Source organism: Schistocerca nitens, chromosome 4 (assembly GCF_023898315.1).
Source record: "Schistocerca nitens isolate TAMUIC-IGC-003100 chromosome 4, iqSchNite1.1, whole genome shotgun sequence".
Lineage (NCBI taxonomy): Eukaryota > Metazoa > Arthropoda > Insecta > Orthoptera > Acrididae > Schistocerca > Schistocerca nitens.
In genome coordinates this window covers 294,083,952-294,103,620 of record NC_064617.1, presented here as the reverse complement: position 1 = coordinate 294,103,620, position 19,669 = coordinate 294,083,952, and the positions used below count along the sequence as shown (strand labels likewise).

The 19,669-nt window shown below is 38.9% G+C and overlaps 1 protein-coding gene across 1 annotated transcript in view; it reads left to right on the top strand.

Moving 5' to 3' along the window:
- The window catches only part of LOC126251405 (ABC transporter G family member 20), a 423,401-nt gene that overhangs the window by 384,269 nt on the left and 19,463 nt on the right, over positions 1–19,669 (top strand). Inside the window, exons 8-12 of the mRNA XM_049951813.1 lie at positions 3,965–4,096; positions 7,470–7,618; positions 11,181–11,391; positions 14,996–15,173; positions 15,327–15,442. Coding sequence (XP_049807770.1) covers positions 3,965–4,096; positions 7,470–7,618; positions 11,181–11,391; positions 14,996–15,173; positions 15,327–15,442 — 786 coding nt within the window. The remainder of the gene's footprint in view (positions 1–3,964; positions 4,097–7,469; positions 7,619–11,180; positions 11,392–14,995; positions 15,174–15,326; positions 15,443–19,669) is intronic.

Genomic DNA, 19,669 nt, shown 5'->3' with positions numbered 1-19,669 from the left:
TTGTGCTATAAACATAAATACACTTGTAGTGGCGTAGCAAGACAGCCAAGCCACTCGGAGGTAGCCGAAAGGCACGCGTTAAGCTCACGCAGATTGCCGTGAGGTCTGGAACAAGGTAAAGTAATTATCCTATAAAGAAAAGAACGTAGTTCTTGGAATACTTAACTTTAATCCACAATTGGAGAACATCGCTCTTGTTTAGACATTATTACACTGAATATAAACTGGTAATGGCGCCTTGCTAGGTCGTAGCAAATGACGTAGCTGAAGGCTATGCTGACTATCGTCTCGGCAAATGAGAGCGTAATTGTCAGTGAACCATTCCTAGCAACGTCGGCTGTACAACTGGGGCGAGTGCTAGTAAGTCTCTCTAGACCTGCCGTGTGGCGGCGCTCGGTCTGCGATCACTGACAGTGGCGACACGCGGGTCCGACGTATACTAATGGACCGCGGCCGATTTAAAGGCTACCACCTAGCAAGTGTGGTGTCTGGCGGTGACACCACATTCCTCCCCTGCAAATCGGCGTACAGTTGTGTTATAAGGCTTCCGCCCGCCGTGGAGAGGACCCCATGTTGACGTATGCGACGAGGTGGGGAGCCTAACAACAGGCGAGGCTGTGCCACCCGCATCCGGCCATTCGGTCTGAGGGGAGCTAGGAAACGCCTGAAAACCTAGTCCAGGGTGCACGCCAACATGCGGTGTATGCGCCCGTAGAGAGACAGGAGGGGCCGAAGGGTCGACCTCCATCGCGTCGGGGTACCCGACGGGCGAAGACGCCATCTGGTCCGGAGCGGGCAAGAGTTCCATTGCGGAGGACAGCTGGTCACGGGAAGCGATCGGCGGCGCGTGACCCAGGGAGGGGCCCGGCGGCAGCAGCGACGCGTCCACTGCGGGCGTCGCCGGCAGGATAACAGGCGGCGGCGGCAGCGGCGCGTCGCCATGGGGCAAAATGGAAGGCAGCGTCGGTAACACCTGGGGATGAGGCGAGCCAGTAGATGGGTCCCCAGGGCACTGACCGGACGGCACCGTCGCTGAAAGCAGACGGGGAGCGGCAGAACCCGTGCGACGACAGAGGCGCAGCTGATTGAGATGCCGACGCACCTCACCAGAGGCCCCCAAAACCAGATACATAGCGCGGCCGAGGCACCAAAGAATGCGCCCTGCGAGCCAACGCCGTGAACCGCGATAGTTGCGATAGTATACCACGTCGCCTGGAGCAAAAGCAGGTTGCTGCCGCTGCACAGGAACCTGATGCGGCGGATGCAGCAAAGACATCAAGGTTCGATGAGGACGACCGTGGAGCAACTCAGCCGGCGAACGACCATCTCCGGGCTGAGAGCGATACGAGGACAAAAAGAGCAATAACGCGTCCTCCCGAGAATGCGACTCTTTCAACTTCAACATCTGTGACTTGAAAGCCCGGACCAATCGTTCAGCGGCACCGTTTGACTGAGACGAAAACGGCGCGGATGTCAGATGTTGAATACCATTGTCCGTGCAGAGTGACTGAAATTCTGCGGACATGAATTGTGGGCCATCGTCGGAAACTATAGTCTGTGGAAGACCTTCAATGCAAAAGATAGCCGACGACGCTTGGATGGTGGCAGATGACGTCGTGGAAGACATCCGGATAACAAAAGGGCTGTACAACTGGGCCGAGTGCTAGCAAGTCTCTCTAGACCTGCCGTGTGGCGGCGCTCGGTCTGCGATCACTGACAGTGGCGACATGCGGGTCCGACGTATGCTAATGGACCGCGGCCGATTTAAAGGCCACCACCTAGCAAGTGTGGTGTCTGGCGGTGACACCACAACACTCATTGTTTAGAACCCTCTCAACACTGTCAATATATGTATACCACATTCCAGCAGACCTCCATTCATTCATATTACAATCAAATTACAATAACAAAGCTTAAATAGTTACATTAAATATTTCTTTAAAGTTTACAAAGATTTAGTAAAAATGTCTGCTGAATCCTGTTCTCAGTCTACTTCACAAATGTCTGTAAGTCCATTTGTGTAATATTCATTCAGAAAATGGCACTGTACTTCAATATACTTTGAATTTTTGCTAACACAACAATATGTAGCAAAACTAACTGCCTGTGAGTCATCTTTGGATACTTTAATGGGCGTGTCAGACTTTGCATCAAAAACGTTCAAAATATCTAGATTTAGTCTCATGCCAGTGCCTCTTGCCATACTGCATATTTTGACCACTTAACCCATTGTTACTGCTATGCAGATTATTTTGCCCACATTGCCAACTGCCATGACCACTTCCTTGATGATGCCCAACACATGTACATAAAACTCTACTTGTTTCTAACCTGCAACAGACCATCTTGAAATGTCCCAGTTTGCCATATTTGTAGTTCACACTGGTTTTCTTTTCAGCATGAAAAGCATTGGATTTTATGCCTTTATGGATTTTATACCTTCACTTTCATCCTTGTCTTTTAATTGCGTCATTTGAATTTTACTTTTAACATATCTGCCTGATCTTCTTCTTTCAAAATATCAACCAAGTCCTTGATATAGCTCAAAGACTCTGGCAAGGTTCTCAACATATAGTTTAGCTTCCGCTGATCTATCACTTTAGTGCCAGCTAATTTTAATTTATTCACTGTTTTACAAAAATTATGAAGAATGTTGCCTTGTCTCTATAGTCTTTTAACCTCAGTACGTCCAACTTGTTTCTGCAAACAATTTGCTGTGTTGTCAATTCCTTCAAGTATAATTCATCAAACTTTTCATTTTCTCAAACACAGTTTCTGTATCACTCACAAACTCCATCTGCTTTTTGCAAATTGCTCCATATGTAGCTCATTGCAGACAGATTATTTTCATTCCAAGTACCCACATCTTCAGTATTCATTTTTGTTCTTGGTGACACTGTATATAATTTCTTCATTTTCAGATAGTTTTCCATTAGCCTTTTCCAGTTCCCATAGCTCGCTCCATCACACACTGTAACCCCAATGTCAGCTGTGTCCACTTTCACAAAACACACTTTTTCCAATAAAATACAACATACATCAATATTTAAATTTTGAACACTCTCACAGTGCAGAACTGACTAACTGTTGCACTGTAAACACATATACACTCATTGCTGAGAACCCTAGTGACACTGTTGATGTAAATGTACCACATTCGAACAGCTAGGAAAACAATGAAACCCAATAAAACATAAAGTGTATTTGGAAGCTTGGCCTGTATCTATATCAGCCAAATATTTGTTCTACCAACTACTTGTAGAATAAAACTGTTTGTAAAACAAATGCCATTCCTGTTAAAGACAAATATAACACCCAACAGACTTTCTTACTTGCTATATTAATATGAAAAGTTATGAATATCCTTTCAGACAATGTGTTAAGGAACATGAAATGAAATAGTATTAAATAATAGTTACATTAATAACAATTTAATCCGTGAATTGTGCAATGAATAAATAATAAAATATTTATATGAATATATAAATATATTGTACATATGAAAGAAAAGACACCACACTTTCATATGATTGATTCACCTTGATGGGCAATGGATCCATCTTCTTCAGCACAGATGCGCAAGTATGTCTGACCTGCTGCAGGAATTTCAGAGGAGGGAGCATGGAAGAAATGGGCAGGAACTGGGGATAGACCACACGAGATGGGAATGTAGATTGGCTATGAGGCTTGCCAAAATAGTCCATGCAGATGCGATAACAATGTGTTCCAGATGACGCACCTGGCCAGTAAGCAGGAGATCCTGGGTTGAATCCTCGTCCAGTACACATTTTCACTCATTGCCACTGATTTTGCACAATGTTCCAATGCAGCAGACATCAGTAATCCCTTTCCTTTCTTTCTCCTCACCTCCACCTTCAATTTACATGCAATATGTATATGTTTCTTATTTATTACACCTGATTTAAAAGAGGGATTTCACGTAATCCTACTGATTAAATTGCAGGCATCTCTTCACTGGGGAAAAAAAGATGGACCAGTGTATGTGACAGAAGAAAGTGGAGTTGTTGGACTGAACTTCCACCAGTCAAAAGAAGTACTCATTCAAGATACAAGCAATGGCGTTGGATATCATGAGGTGAGAAAATATATGTATGATGATTTAACATTTGTAGGCAATACCTTCTTTTGTAAACTAAATACATTCTTTCCAATTATAAACAGCTTTCATGCTACCTTATAATGAGCTGATATGGTGAACAAATAGTATCCAAACATATTTTGCCCAATGCTGTACATAGTTTATAAACAAATACAAATTCAGACATGATTTTTACTCTTGGTGTAACATTTCCAGTGTTGATTTTATCCGCTGAACTAGGAATGTGTTTTGGCCTTTAATTTGAATCCAAGCAGTTGCATTTCTTAATCAACCTCCTAAAACTTAGAGGTCAAAATTATATAGGCGACAAAGGATATTAAAATGAGTATTTGAGGAACCCATGGCCAGAAATGAATATTTCAGGCAGCACCGATGGTGAATGAGCTATATGTGTGATACATGTGTTCATAAATTGCTACAACATTGAAAGGCCCTACCCTGGAAAACAATCACTGATTATCTGTGATGCGCCCAGGTTGGAGCGTTTCTTCTGCTATTATGTAAACTTTTTGGTTTATGAAAGTGAAGAGGAACTTGTTGGTAGGATCCTAGAAGTCTTTCTCTTTGTACAACAAACAGGGGTATTTGTCAGGATGAGGGAAAATTTTAAGTGCTATGCGTCATCTTGAACTGTTACTATGAATGTAAGTTGTTGGAATGTGGCATAACTTGTTTATGTTAGTATAAAAAACTAAATAACAACAGTGTGGGAAGCTGACTTACAGAAAGGCACAACGAATTGACTGTCAAACAAAGCTTTTGCCCAAACAGGCCTTCACCAGAATTAGGTAAAATACACACACACACACACAAATGCAATTTACACACACATTACCACAGTCTCTGGCTGCCAAAGTCAGACTCTGGTCTTGGAAGACAGGGACTGTGGTCATATTTATGTGAGCTGTGTGTGAGTGTGTGTGTGTGTGTGTGTGTGTGTTTGTCTAATTATGATGAAGGCGTGTTTGGCTGGAAGCAATGTTTGACAGTCTTTTTGTTGTGCCTATCTGCAACTCAGCATCTCCGCTATATGCTGAGTAGCAGCTATTATTTCCATAATATTGTCATTATTCCATCCTGTATTTTCCATTGTTTAGCAATATAGAAAGAATAGAGTGCTACTCACTGCATAGAGGAGGTGTTGAGACACAGATGGGCACGAAGAAAGACTGCTAAAATATTAAGCTTTCAGTCAAGACATTCTTCCAAAACAGAAAACACAAACACATTCACAGAAGCACAGCTCAGCCACACATGGCCACTGCGGCTCAACTGCGACTGCATCTGACATGAGCCAACAATCTGGTGGGGTGGATGCTTGTGGGTAAACAGGTGGCATGGGGTAAGGAAAGGAAGGGATAGTACAGTAGGACTGGGGAAAGATGCTCTGCTGACTGTGTGAACAGGGAGGAATGTGGTGGGCACAGGACATGGCTGCTAGGTGCTAGGTTGGGAGACTATGCTGGGAGAACGGGGAGGGGGGGGGGGGCGGGCAGAAGCAGGAATGTGATCTATGAACTAAACTGCAACCACTGTGCTGCTATCTATGTGAGCATAACGACTTGTTAGCTGTCTGTTTGCAAGAATGGTCACAACTAACCTTTGGCCAAGAGAAAACTGAACCACCTTGTTGTTGAATATTCTACCTAACACAATATGCTTCTCTTTACTGACTGCTTCACAGCCTGCACCATCTGGATTCCTGCCAACATCAGTTTTTTTTTAATTGCATAGATGGGAAATTTCACAACAGCATATCCCCTAGTCATCCCGACCTCCACCTTCCCTAGTCCCTATCCTCCACATATCAATCTCTTTCCCTGCTCCCACACCAGCAATACACACAGCTTCTATCTCACCAATTCAGCTACCAGTCTTTTCCCCTCCGTATTCTCCCCCCTCCCTCCCCCCTCCTTTGCCTACAGATGCACAGCCTCCCAACACTGCATCTAGAGACACTGTTCTGCCCCCAACATATCTCTGCATACTTTCACAGGCTGCACAGTATCTTCCCCTGCACCTAACCTTCTATGTCTCCCCTTCCCCATACCAGGCCTCCTCATTACCTCTATCTCCCACCCAAGTAGACTGATGTTCATGACAGACACAGTTGAAGTCAGACACCAGTTCCCGGAGACAGCGGCCATGTTTGTGTGAGTGCTGCTTGGGTGAATGCCTGTGTCTTTTCTGTATTGGAAAAGGACTTTGTCTGAAAGCTTAATGTTTTAACAGTATTTTTCATTATACCTGTCTGTGACTGTGGTGATTAGCAATATATCCTGTTCATATTGCTGTTATTCCATCTTGCACTTTCTGTTGATAGAATAATAATAATAATAATAATAATAATAATAACAATAGTGATGATGATGATGATGATGGTGGTGGTGGTGGTAATTCCTGATCATTCATTCCTTATTTCAAATTACTCAATTTAGTATAATTTAGACCCTAAACATTAGGGATACCCTGTAGTTTTCTACCATTTGAGACAGCAGCACTGATCCTGCAAACAGATTCATTCATACAGGTTTGTGTTACAGAACAACCCAGTTAAAAGAGCACACCCTATGAAAGACACTTTAACCATGTCACACAAAATTAGAGGAAAAGTCTTTTGTAAAAGGAATTAAAACATATTTACTACATTAAGAATTGTTATTGTGGTAACATGTGCGAATATTTCTTAACATTTTGATAATTGGTACTAGGGTGTGGAGTGCATATCTCTAGAAATGTTTCCAGAGAAGGTTGGGATTTCTTCCATTCTAAGTCCTTACATGAAACTCCCTAGTCTGAAATCATCTGCTCTTACATCAATACTCCCCCTGTGCTGTAAGTAAGGAACAAGTGTTGGCAAAGGCCAGGTAAAATGCTACCTCCATTGGCCCACAGTTTACCAAAGGCAAAGGTTAAGGGTTCTGTCACTATGTTATCCAGTAACCACCCTCAGCACTCCAGTAATTTTCTCACCAAATTACACCCTTTTAACCAGAAAAAAATTGTGTAAGGTATTTGTTGAAATAAATTTCTTGGTCAACTATACATTTGAGAACCCTATACTAGGTTTGTATTAAAGCTTATGGTCCTTTGGTTTGAACTTTATAATGTTAAATTAATGGGATACAGAAGTCCACTGACATATCAGATAGATAAACTTTCATGTCCTGCAAAAGAGCGATGGTGGTAGTATACTTTTTATAAAAAATGGAAAAATGGTTTGTGTTGAAGTTACACTTTATGGTTTATTTCATTTTGATTCTTTAGAGTAATGTTAATCCTGAATGTGAATGTTTTAAATGTCAGGTGAATGATGAGTGCTCATGCCAACTATTATTTTTATTTTCAGATGAATGGTGGAACCAAAGCCATGGGAAGTACCACAGCAGTTGACTGTGATGATTGTGGTGATTGTTCTAATTGTGGAAACCTGACAACGAGAGGCAAGATGAGAGCTCTTTTACAAAAGAATTTCTTACGGATGTGGCGAAATGTTGGGTATGGCTCACATTACTCATTACTTCCTTTCTCTCTGCCTTCCCCTTCTGTGTGTGCATAAATTCCCTAAATGTTTAGCATCAGCAGTAGTAGTAGGTTTACTCATCTGTGGATCACTTTTACAAGGATACTGAACATATCACGACATTAAAGTTTAAGAACAAAAAGCGTAATTAATATAACATAATTACAAGTCTAGTTTACCAATGATGGGATATGTAGTCAGTTGTGGCCTTATAATAGGAACAATTCTGGAATTTGCCTGCAACAATTTAGGAAAATGACAGAAAAAATTAGGATGGCTAGATGGGAATTACAGCCCTCATCTACCCAAATGCTACATTTTATTTCCAATTCATACAGTTTGAGGAGAAGTAATCAGCGTAATTTTTGCTGGCTATTTTAGTTAATACAACAGGATTCCCTTAGTGTTCATATTTCTTCTACTTCAGGTTTTTAATTTTCAGGTTCAGCCTAACATTATTGGTTTATGAAGAAAAAATTTTTCTTTTTTAAGATTTTGTAGCTTTATTTCCCAACACATTGGACACACTGGATTAATCTTATGGAGCTGCAGTTGAATTTTGTTAAATTAAAGAGTTGGAACTCATTTCATATTGATGTTGTTGTTGTTGTTGTGGTCTTCAGTCCAGAGACTGGTTTGATGCAGCTCTCCGTGCTGCTCTATCCTGTGCAAGCTTCTTCATCTCCCAATACGTACTGCAACCTACATCCTTCTGAATCTGCTTAGTGTATTCATCTCATGGTCTTCCTCTATGATTTTTATCCTCCTCGCTGCTCTCCAGAACTAAATTGGTGGCCTCATATTGATAATACCAGAAAAATATAGTGTGCATAATGAAATATGCTCACATTTTAGGTATCCAGATATTCTATCTTCAAAGTAATTGAACTGAAACTACCAATATTGTTCGATATACAATATGCCTTCTATACTTCCTGTCAAATTAGTTGTTAAGCAAAACACATTCTCTTGCGAAAACAGTTAAATGAAAAGAGGTAATATTAGAATTGTACACTCTCTTGGATAAATTCCTGTGGATGCCCATCTAATGTACAACATGTAAAACATTTTGTTTATACATTCCAACACCACAATTATTTCATAATACAAGGTGTACAACTTTGCTTCCAGCATTTTTTCCCCAACATTTGAGGCTTTAATGAAACAAATTGGTTACACATGTATCATTCAACTCCTGTGTCAAAAAAATTGTTAATCTTTTGAAGCGATCCACGAATCGATCCAATTTGCGACTTCTTCATGAGATTAGAAGTGTTGGTCAGCCAGGCTATGCGCCATTGAGCTAAACAGGTGATAGTCAGAGGGAGCACTGTCTGGAGAATATGGTGGGTGGGGCAGGACTTCCCCTTTTAATGTTTCCGTTTTGACCTCTTTTGCAACTTGGGGCCGAGCGTTGTTGTGCTGCAAAGTCACTTTATCATGCCTATCGCTGTATTGTGGCTGTTTGTCTTTTAATGCTGTGCTCAGATGCCTTAACTGCATTCGATAACGAGCACCTGTGATTCTGTCACTTGGTTTTAACACCTCATAGTATATGACACTGATCTGGTCCCACCAAATGCAAAGCATGATCTTGGAGCTGCGAATATTTGATTTGGCCGTGGACGTGGAGGCATGGCTAGGATATCCCCATGATTTTTTGCATTTAGGGTTATCATAATGAACCCATTTTTCATCCCTGGTCACAATGTGATGCAGAAATCCCTTCCATTTTTGCCTCTGAAGCAACTTTTCACAAACACACAAACCCCATTCAACGTCTCTTGGTTTCAGCTCACACGGGACCCAAGTTCCTTCTTTCTGGATCATGCCCACAGCCTTGAGACATTTTGAAATGGCTTGCTGTGTCACTCCCACTAATCATGCCAATTCTTCTTGAATTTGACATGAGTCTTCACTCAACAATGTCTCCAATTCTGCATCTTTGAAAACATTCTCTCTTCCACCACTATGCTCATCTACGACATTAAAATCACCATTCTTGAAGCGTTGAAACCACTCATGATATGTTCTTTCACTGATAGCATCCTTACCATATGTACTTGAGAGCATTTGATGAGACTCAGCCATTGTTTTCTTCATATTGAAACAAAACAGTAACACCTCCTGCAAATGACAAGAATTAGGCTCGTAAACTGACATTTTCAATAAAGAACAACTTTATGATGCAGACACAAATCAACTAATGTTTGAATGAGGTTATGTTGACCAAGGTCCAAGCTACCTGCCTGATGTCTGCAATCTGTTTCTTTCGACCGCTACTTACTGTTGTCACCACCTATCGGCAAACGGGGAAACAAAGTTGTGCACCTTGTACAAAAAGCTTGTGGAACACTGTTCATTAATTTCACAACATTTATGGCTGTATAGACACATTTCTAAATGTGAAAAGCTAGTGATACATTCTTCATCCATTTTTCAATTCAGTCCCTGCACAAAATACACACACAGTCAACTGATGTTCTGGACCATAATGATGATATCTGGTTTCTGCTTTTTGTACCACAATTTCCAATACAATATTATTCATCATTTTCTTATTTATTAAGCTTCTCTCCAGCTTAGATTTAGACTCACACACAATCGCCATCTCCAGCATCTAGGGGTGGAGTTGACAGTCGTGTGTGTATGCGGTGTGCTTGCTTGTGTGTGTGAATAGTGTGTGTCTCTCTTTTACTGATGAAGGCTATGGATGAAAGCTTTATGTAAGTGTTTGTTAATTGTGATTGTCTGCAGCTTGATGTTTCCTCTTTGTCGTAAGTAGCAATGCGTCTTTTTCTACATTGTTGATATTATAATTATTACCTGGATTTTCCATTGTTTGATATTTCCTATCTCTTACTTTCTCCTAGTACTTTTTCTAAAAACTAGATACTCAATTCTGGGTTCTTCACAAATGGTTGCTAACTTTCTTTTTAGATTGAAATTGTATGTACCTTTTTATTTGATAATGTGACTGGCCAGTTCCATATGAGTACTAGGGGACATCATAACTATTGCTTATATTTTTTAAAAGTGTATTAAATCATTTCAATACAGTAAAAAGTTTCTGCCTGTTGTTATCAATTAATGTTTATGAATACAGTGAATTTTATTTAAGTGTATAGGCTTCTGTAGCTCTTACAAACCTGATTGAAATCTCTTTGTGGAAAATTAAATACAGATTACAAAACAAAAGCCAAAACTTGCAGTGAGAATGATGGAGGGAGATGCTGCGAGATGGCACAAAATAAAGTTTTGTTTTGTAAATCTTGCTTTATTTTGCAGTAAATGGCCCAGTACACAAAATAATTATATTCAAATTGTATTTTATTGATTTCTGTTTATTTTGCTGTACATGCCCCAGTACACAAAATAATTTTATCCACATTGTATTTCATTGATTTCTTTTACACTAATTTAAAAGCAACTGAATTATATGGTATACTTTAAAATAAGAAATTAATGGAGTCATTAGTTTAAAATAAGCTAGATGCAATTATTGTTTTATAATGATACCAATAATTTGTGTTGCAGGGTAATGCTGTTCATTTTTGCACTGCCGGTGATGCAAGTTATTCTCTTCTGTCTTGCCATTGGTAGAGATCCCGTTGGTCTCCATTTGGCCATTGTAAACCATGAGATGAATTTTTCAAATGTTGAAGACTGTCCTGTTGATGGAAACTGCAGTGTTTCCAACCTAGGTTGTCGTTATCTCAAGCATTTAAAATCAGACACTATAATAAAGGTAAATGAGAATCTTTCATAATATGTGAGCAAGACATCTTCTAATAACATACTGATAAATGTGAGATCATATGCCTTTCTAAAAGTTAAGGATAATCAAAGAACAATAGCATAGTTCTTAGAAAGAATATCAGAAGGGTTGCAGAACAAGATAAGGCTTAGCCACAAGAAATTCAGTATACTACAACAGTGTCCAAAATGTGTAATTAAGTATTTTGTTGTTTAAAGATGGTGTTAAGTGCACAAGTGAGTAATATTAATGTGACTAAAAGCTATAATTATGTTGTAAAAAACAGTGTTTGCAGTGATTGTATATCTGAAATGAAGAGGAAAATGTAGAATTAAAAAGTCTTCTGCTAGTTGTTAATATTCTGAGGTAATGCATCACTTATCTTAAAAATAAAAGAAATAGACATTTCAAGAAATATCTAAAGCTGTTTACCAGGTCTAAATGTGATACAAAAAAAAAAAAAAAATTACAAATGATCAAGAATGCATGTGCACAATTGGTTACAGCATGACAGTAAAAAATAAAGGCCCAAAGTGTGTAAACAGTTCCCGGTTCCCAGTGAGAATAATGCCCCAAAGTGTGTAAATGATTCAAATATACTTCACAGCAAAAACAACAACCAAAACTATCCAAACAATTGAAACACTCTTCCTATTTCTCTAGAAATTCCAAAAAATTATTAGCAAAATGCCATACTCTCAACAAAATTAAATGAATAAATCTAATCTCACGTATACAAACAGATTTAGTGTGTTAACAGAAGCAGCAGCAAGTTCATGAACATTGAAAGCAAATACTCCAACCAATGTGAAAATCAAGACAAAATGGAAAGTTGCAAAAGTAATGTTATTACCAATTGTAAACAGTAGGCAAGAAATGCAGTGTGTGTCTTTTTAGTGGACAACTATGGCAAAAAGCTAGCTAGTATTTTACAAGTCATGAATATGGACTTTTTTGCAACTGGCATTGTGAAACCCAGTGTGAGGATGAGAAACATTGTTGATGATGTCTCAGAACATACTTCTGGATATTAATGGAATTCCTCTGGCTACAGAAATGATATTAAACACATCCAAAATGATATGCTCCTGTTATCCAGAACTGTATCAACACAACACTGTTGATTTTTCAACAATGTGGATGCGACTGTACTGACTACTATGGTTCCTCCAAACAAATGGTCAGAGAGAATCATTTTGTAGATTGAATTTTGATTCATATATGAAGAGAGCATTCATTCATAGACCAGTCTTGATGATGCAAATTCTACAATATAGGGACTTGTCTTTTCAGTGGCGTGCAAATATTTTAGTATGTGTAGCATACAAAATAACTGCTTCAAGCCTCTGGAGAACTGTTAGGGAGCAGCAACCTATGAAGTAGATTTCTGCTCTATTGGCTAGTGTCTTATATGCACTGAATATTATCATGCAGTTGAGGTTAGATGTTGATCCCATAGTGAAGTGATTACTTGTGGTGGAACAAGTACTTACCTAAAACAAACAATTCCTGTTCCTCAGAATCACTCCAAAAGTCTTGAAATGATACTTTGTAGTACATTCTAAGCTACAGAGAACGCAGTATGTCCCTAACCTGCTTTGAGGTATTCAAGCAGTCTATCTTGCAAAGTGCTGTCCAAATGGCTTCTTTATACCATTATAAATGTTGTAAAGACACTATTGCACACAAGAAAAGTGCAAATACTACTGATACGTTATGAATCCAAGGACTGGATTTCCAAACACACTCTCTCTCTCTCTCTCTCTCTCTCTCTCTCTCTCTCTCTCTCTCTCTCTCTGTGTGTGTGTGTGTGTACTTACCAAGTGAGTTGGTGCAGTAGTCAGCACACTGGACATGCATTCAAGAGAGTGTTGGTTGAAGGGCACAACTGCTTTCCATCCTTGTAATCTGAGGTTGTCCTTCATCTGTCTCCTTCCTTTATCCTAATCATATACCTCTTCAAATATTCTTCTCTGTGATATATTAATTCCACACTATTGTTCCTAAAACTGTGTGTAAACTGCTTGTGTAGAAAGAAAAAAAATCTGTTGATAAAACTTTAAAGTTGACAAAGAGAAAATATTTGCTTTCAGGAGCTTCAAGTCACACTACTACTTACAGAAATATGTAAAAAAGATAATAACACTTCTGCCTTTCCAAGCCACTGTTCTTTTTTCTGCAAGGAAACAGGACCTAGTTGGAAGGTTGGACAGAGGGTTGTGAACAGGTTTTTAAGTTCAATTGTAAGAAAAACTAATTTTTAAGCCATTTACCAGGTGCACTGGAAAAGGGTTTCTGACAAATTATGATAAAAACTACTATCTGTATGTTACTTATTATTTTATTAGTGTGTCTTCCTTCAGTTGTAGCTTATTAATTTTATAGTAAAATTTTATTGAATTTTTACATTTAATGAAGAGAGTAGCTTCCCACATGTTTACATTTAGAGCTTGTTCTCAGACCCTGCTACAAACTGAAATCTTTTTCAAGATCAGATTAGTTATGCATGACATTTTCTTTGGATCCCACCATATCTGAAAACTTTGAGGTTACACCTAACATCAGCTTCAAACTTGTGATGTCAACAGTAGTGGTCTAATATGTTGTTCTGAAGTGAACACACTCCTTTACTTTGTGCTTGATGCTGAAACTTCCATCACAATAACACACTGCAGTTCACCTGTCAATAAAATTTTAATCCCATTATAATTCCATCAAGATATTCCAATCTTCATTGGGTAGTGGTTAGCATTGTAAATTACTGAATAGGAGTTATTGGATATGAGTTTAAGAGATAAACTTTGTCATTCTGCAACCTGTGAATAGTAATTGCAACAGCCAGCTGAGCCTCAGAAAATCAACATAGAGAATAAAGAAAGACAAATACTGATATGCAAGACATTCAACTAGCATCCAGTTGAAAGACTTTTGCCAGCTTGTGGGTAATGTGGCCTGTACACACATGTGTGTTCTTTTTTTGGGAAAGTGGGGAGGGGGGGGGGGAGTTGTGAGAGAAGGTTGGGGTGTGGACAGGATACTGAATGTCTTCCTTCATTTACGCACACCTGTGTTTTGTAGGCTGTCAGGTTTGAAAAATACTAGGTTAAATCCCATGATTGCTGTCATTTGCAAATCACATGTTTCAATCAGGTCTGTCACTGTATTAGTTATTTTGGAATAAGGTATTTATTTTAAAAGCTTTCTTGCTGTTTTGTTAGAAAATTCACACGGTTCACTGTGCATCACCTTTGTCATCTGTACTTCCATATGACAAATTCCCGTGAGTCACTTTTTATTTCTCCCTTGACCTGTTCGATCCTCAAGAAGATGAACACTTCCCAACTGCAAGTGAGAAAATTATGCTATTAATATTAAGTATTTGATACTGCCAGTGATACTCGTATAAATCCAACTATTCTAACTATAATGAAAGTTGTTATTTTGTTACAACCCTTCTTATTTAAAATTTTAGCCATATCTGAATCATCAAACTTAAACAAACTTTTGAAAACAAGTACAAATAGTGAGATTTTTAAACTTATAACTAATGTATAATAATAAAATAAGATCAGTAATAGTTTCATTCATTTTACAGGATTATTATCCTGATCCGCAAAGTGCTGTTAATGCAGTGAAAAATGGAGATGCATGGGGTGCTCTTTATTTCACTGAGAACTTCACTGATGCTCTTGTTGCAAGGATGGGCTTAGGCCGTCTTGCAGATGAGGAGACATTAGATCAGAGTGAAATACATGTATGGCTTGACATGTCCAGTAAGTACAAAATACAGATCAACCTGTGTGTGTGTGTGTGTGTGTGTGTGTGTGTGTGTGTGTGTGTGTGTGTGTTGTGTGTGATTTACTCAACATTATTCTCATATAAATGAAACACTTCCAACTGTTGTAATATATTTTTGGCAATTCCAGATCAGCAGATTGGACTGATGCTAAACAGAGACTTACAGTTTGCTTACAGAGACTTTGCCAAAGATCTGTTGACAGCTTGTGGAGAAAATCCTAAACTAGCTGATGTTCCCATTCAGGTAATATATATCCTACATAAGTTCAGTTTCTTTTTCAAACTTATGTTGCATAAAAGTGAAGTTTATTTTATGCTTCAGATATGTTATTGAATGTTACAACTTTCTCAAACCATCCTGACACTTTCGACTTGTACATTTATAGTTGAAATGTAACTTCTAGTGTCTTAGGCAATGTAAAGTACCTTTCTGCAATATGCTGTTGAACAAAAACAAGCAAAACAACACAGTATTATTGATCTGTTTGAATCAAAAATTTGTCAGGAAAAATATTGTAAATTTTGTTGTTACAAGAAGCAACATTTGAATGATTCATTCATTTGTTCACTCATCAAGTTGTGTAAATCCCATGACAAAGCAGAGCCTTCAGGAATGTGAATTGGGCAAGTTACATTTTAACAGGCAGAAGCAGCCATTGTAGTTTACATCTGTAATAAATACTGACAACTAACATAACCACAACCAATGTAGACACATTGTTAACTAGGGAATTTCTTTTAGATTACTTTTTTAATGTATTGGAAATAAGGAGCTCCAACTCACAAATGATGGAGAAGGAAAGTGGAATGTGTGTGCTTGTGTGTTTGCACTTTACTCTGGATTACTCTCATGTAAATGAAACACTTCCAACTGTTATAATATATTTTTCGCAGTTCCATATCAGCAGATAGCCTCTCAATAATAAATAAATAAACTTGTGTCTGACTAGCTTCCTATAATAGCACCCAGTAAGAACCTCTGTCTAGAATTACAGGTGAAGATTAGCTAACAGTCTCAAAGCTGAAAGAGAAATTGGACTTCCAATGGGCAGAGGCTGTGGAAGAGCCGTCAAAAAATATCAGGCTGGTGGCTACCAAAGGTAACAGTTCCCCATGCCATAAGCAGGCAGCCTGAATTCAACTTTTGGTGCTACCAGTCTCAGCCATCAACTGGCAACCACAAACCATTCCAACAAATATTCCTCGTTAGCTCATGGGATGGAGCACACAGTCTAATCAAGATTACTCAAGGAGGTCAGTCTGATATTGATGAAGACAATACAAGCAAGCCTTAAGATTCTGAAGATCTAGCTGAGAAGCATGTGTTGGAATCAAAAACGATTAAAGTTAAAAGAATTTTTAGAATGGGAACCATATGCGTACAGACAATAACCAAGACAGTAAACTTGAACAAGTAAGACACAAGATGAAAGAGTGCAGTGTTGGGATACTAGCCTTGCAAATACAAGTTACAGGGAAGAAGATACAATGAGGTTGGAAGGCTACATAGTGCTGAAGGAAAACTAGAAAACAAAATGGGGAAAAAAAAACACACAATTATATGCTATGATATGTATTTGGACAGCATAATTAAAGTGAAGTCTGAGTCAAAGAGGCTATCGCCACTCACTTTCCAAGCAGGGAACAAATAGTATAGAAAACTAACATACATGCACTAACTAATGACAAGAACACGAAAGACCCCAAAACTGGGAGTGAATTTTTTGGAGAGACTAGATGATGGACTGAGAAGCATACCACATAGACAAGTGAGGACACTTGCCAATGATTATAATGCACAGATGGCAAGAGAGTAACAACATATGGGAATAAGAGGGGAGTGCCAAGCAAATTTAACAAGAAATGAAAGTGGAGTAAGGTTGAGTGAACTATGATGAGAGCACAAAATGAGAGCAGTGATGACACAAATAAGAAGCAAACTCAGTAATGGAAAGGCATGGGAAAGCCCATTCATCTGTATTGAGGAATCCCGTATTGACTGTATAGCAATCAGACAAATAAACACTAAATGGATCATAAACATTATGATCAAGAAGAATAAGCAAATAGAATTTGATCATTATCTCAAAGAAGTCAATTGCCATTGGATTCCAAACAGAATTAGGCAGCTGCAGTTGTACAGAACAACCAGAAACACCAAGACGCACAAATTAATATGTAACCAGGACAAATGTGAGAAGGGAATTGAAATTACTATGAAAGGGAAACATGAAGGGGTAAGCAGGCTAAAGTGTAGGGAAACAAAGAAAAGAACAAGAAATACTGATATCAGAACAAGGACTGTGATGAAACAGTAGAGAACTGCAGGAAAGTCTGAAGAGACTGGAGCAACAAGAATAGCCTGAAATATTGAATTTTGTACTTACAATGAACAAGAAAGTGGCCACAATAACAAAATGAACAAGATAACAGGATGAAGCAAGAACTGGATGATGCTTGGGGAAATCTTAGGAAAAACAACTGTAGAAGCTTTTTGGGAATTGCAAAAGATTCTCGCTGGATATGTGGGCAGAGAGCTGTTTATGAGACAATAAAGGGGATCTGACCAGTAGTGAAAAGGAGAACTTCAGAATACTTGCAAAGTATTTTTGTGGTCTGCTGATTTGTAAACAACCTGAAGGCAAACTGGAATAGGATTTAACATAGAACAAAAACAGTCACAACTTCCAAGTAAGATGAGGTTGCACAGGCTATAAGTGACATCTAGAATAATAACAGGAATGGAGACAATGGGTTAGTAACTGATGTGAGGAGGCAAAATGGTGGTAGACAACACAATCAACAATACCTACCTTATTTGGAGGACAAAGAAGTTACCAGAAGGATGAAATAATGCAATCATAGTGCCAATACATAAGACAGACAGAGGGGAGAAATGCAAGCTGTAAACACTGTCTACACCACACATGATTCTCATGAGGCAAGCAGGATATGAAACAAACAGGCCAAAGTGTCTCCCTGAAAGCATGGGTGACACATGGAAGTAACAATCATTTACATAATTTTATGCAGTTGAAACTGAAATTCCGTTGCTACAAATTACAAAACATTAACATGCAGTACTTTCTTGATAACTCTGATCGCTCTATCTCCCACAAAACTGCCAAATTACATTTCTCTAACAACCTGTTTAAGTTAAAAACATTTCCTGACAGTTCAGGAAATGCATCTTAAAATCACCAAAAGCTATTACAATAATAATTTGTATAATTTTCAATTGTTATTTTTAACCAGCTTCCATCTTAAATCATTATCTAAACAACAAATATTATCAACATGTGAGAATGGCATATTTACATCAAAAGTAGAGGCAAAACACAGGAGTTCACTGTCTCAAGCATCATGGTTTCAAAATATTGCTCAGGTTCTTGAACAACTTATGGTGTCCATTGTATAGCAACTTATGGTGTCCATTGTATAGCATAAAGTGGCTTGATGAGCACTGCTAGGACATGTTTATACAGTACACTAAAATTGTTGATTGACAGTGTTGTTGGATGTCCAGAGGAATATCATGCCACAATCTGTCCAACTGGCGTGTTAAAGCATCAAATGTTCTCAACTGAGAAGAGATTCAGCAACCTTACTGGCCAAAGAAGGGTTTTGCAAACACAAAGACAAGCAGTAGAAAGTCTAGCTGTGTGCGCGCAGGCATCATCTTGCTGAAATGTAAGTCCAAGTTGGCTCAACATGGACGACAACAAAAGGGGGGGGGGGTATAATATGATTGATGTACCACTTTGCAGACTACTAAACAAAGATCTGAGGAAAAAACTGGCCAAATGTTACATCTGGAGTGTTACACTATGTGGTGCGGAGACCTGGACTTCGAGGAAGGAAGATGAAAGAAGATTGGAGGCGCTAGAGATGTGGGTATGGAGAGGAATGGAAAAAGTGAAATGGAAAGACTGAGTAAGGAATGAAGAAGTATTAAGAATAGTTGGAGAAGAAAGAAACATGCTGAAAGTCATCAGAAAGAGAAAATGGAACTGGATTGGACAGTGTTTGAGGAGGGTCTGTTTATTGAAGGAAGGAATAGAAGAAATGGTGGAGGGGAAAAAGGGGAAGAGGAAAAAGAAGATATCGAAAGCTGGACAATATCAATGGAGACAATTATTCAGAAATGGAAAGACTGGCTATGGACAGACAAAAGTGGAAGATACTTAATCCATGACAAGACCTGCTGTAAGGCAGATTAACATACTACTACTACTACTACTACTACTACTACTACTACTACTACTACTACCGCCACAGTGCTATAAGGGTATGACAATCAAAAGGGTCCTGCTGTGAAAAGAAATGGCACCCCAGATTATTGCCCCTCATTGCCAGACTGTATGGCAGGAAACACTCAGGTTGGTATTCCACTGCTGTCCAGGACTTCTCCAGAGACATCTTCACTGGTCATCAGGGCTCAGTTCAAAGTGGGGCTCATCACTGAAGAAAA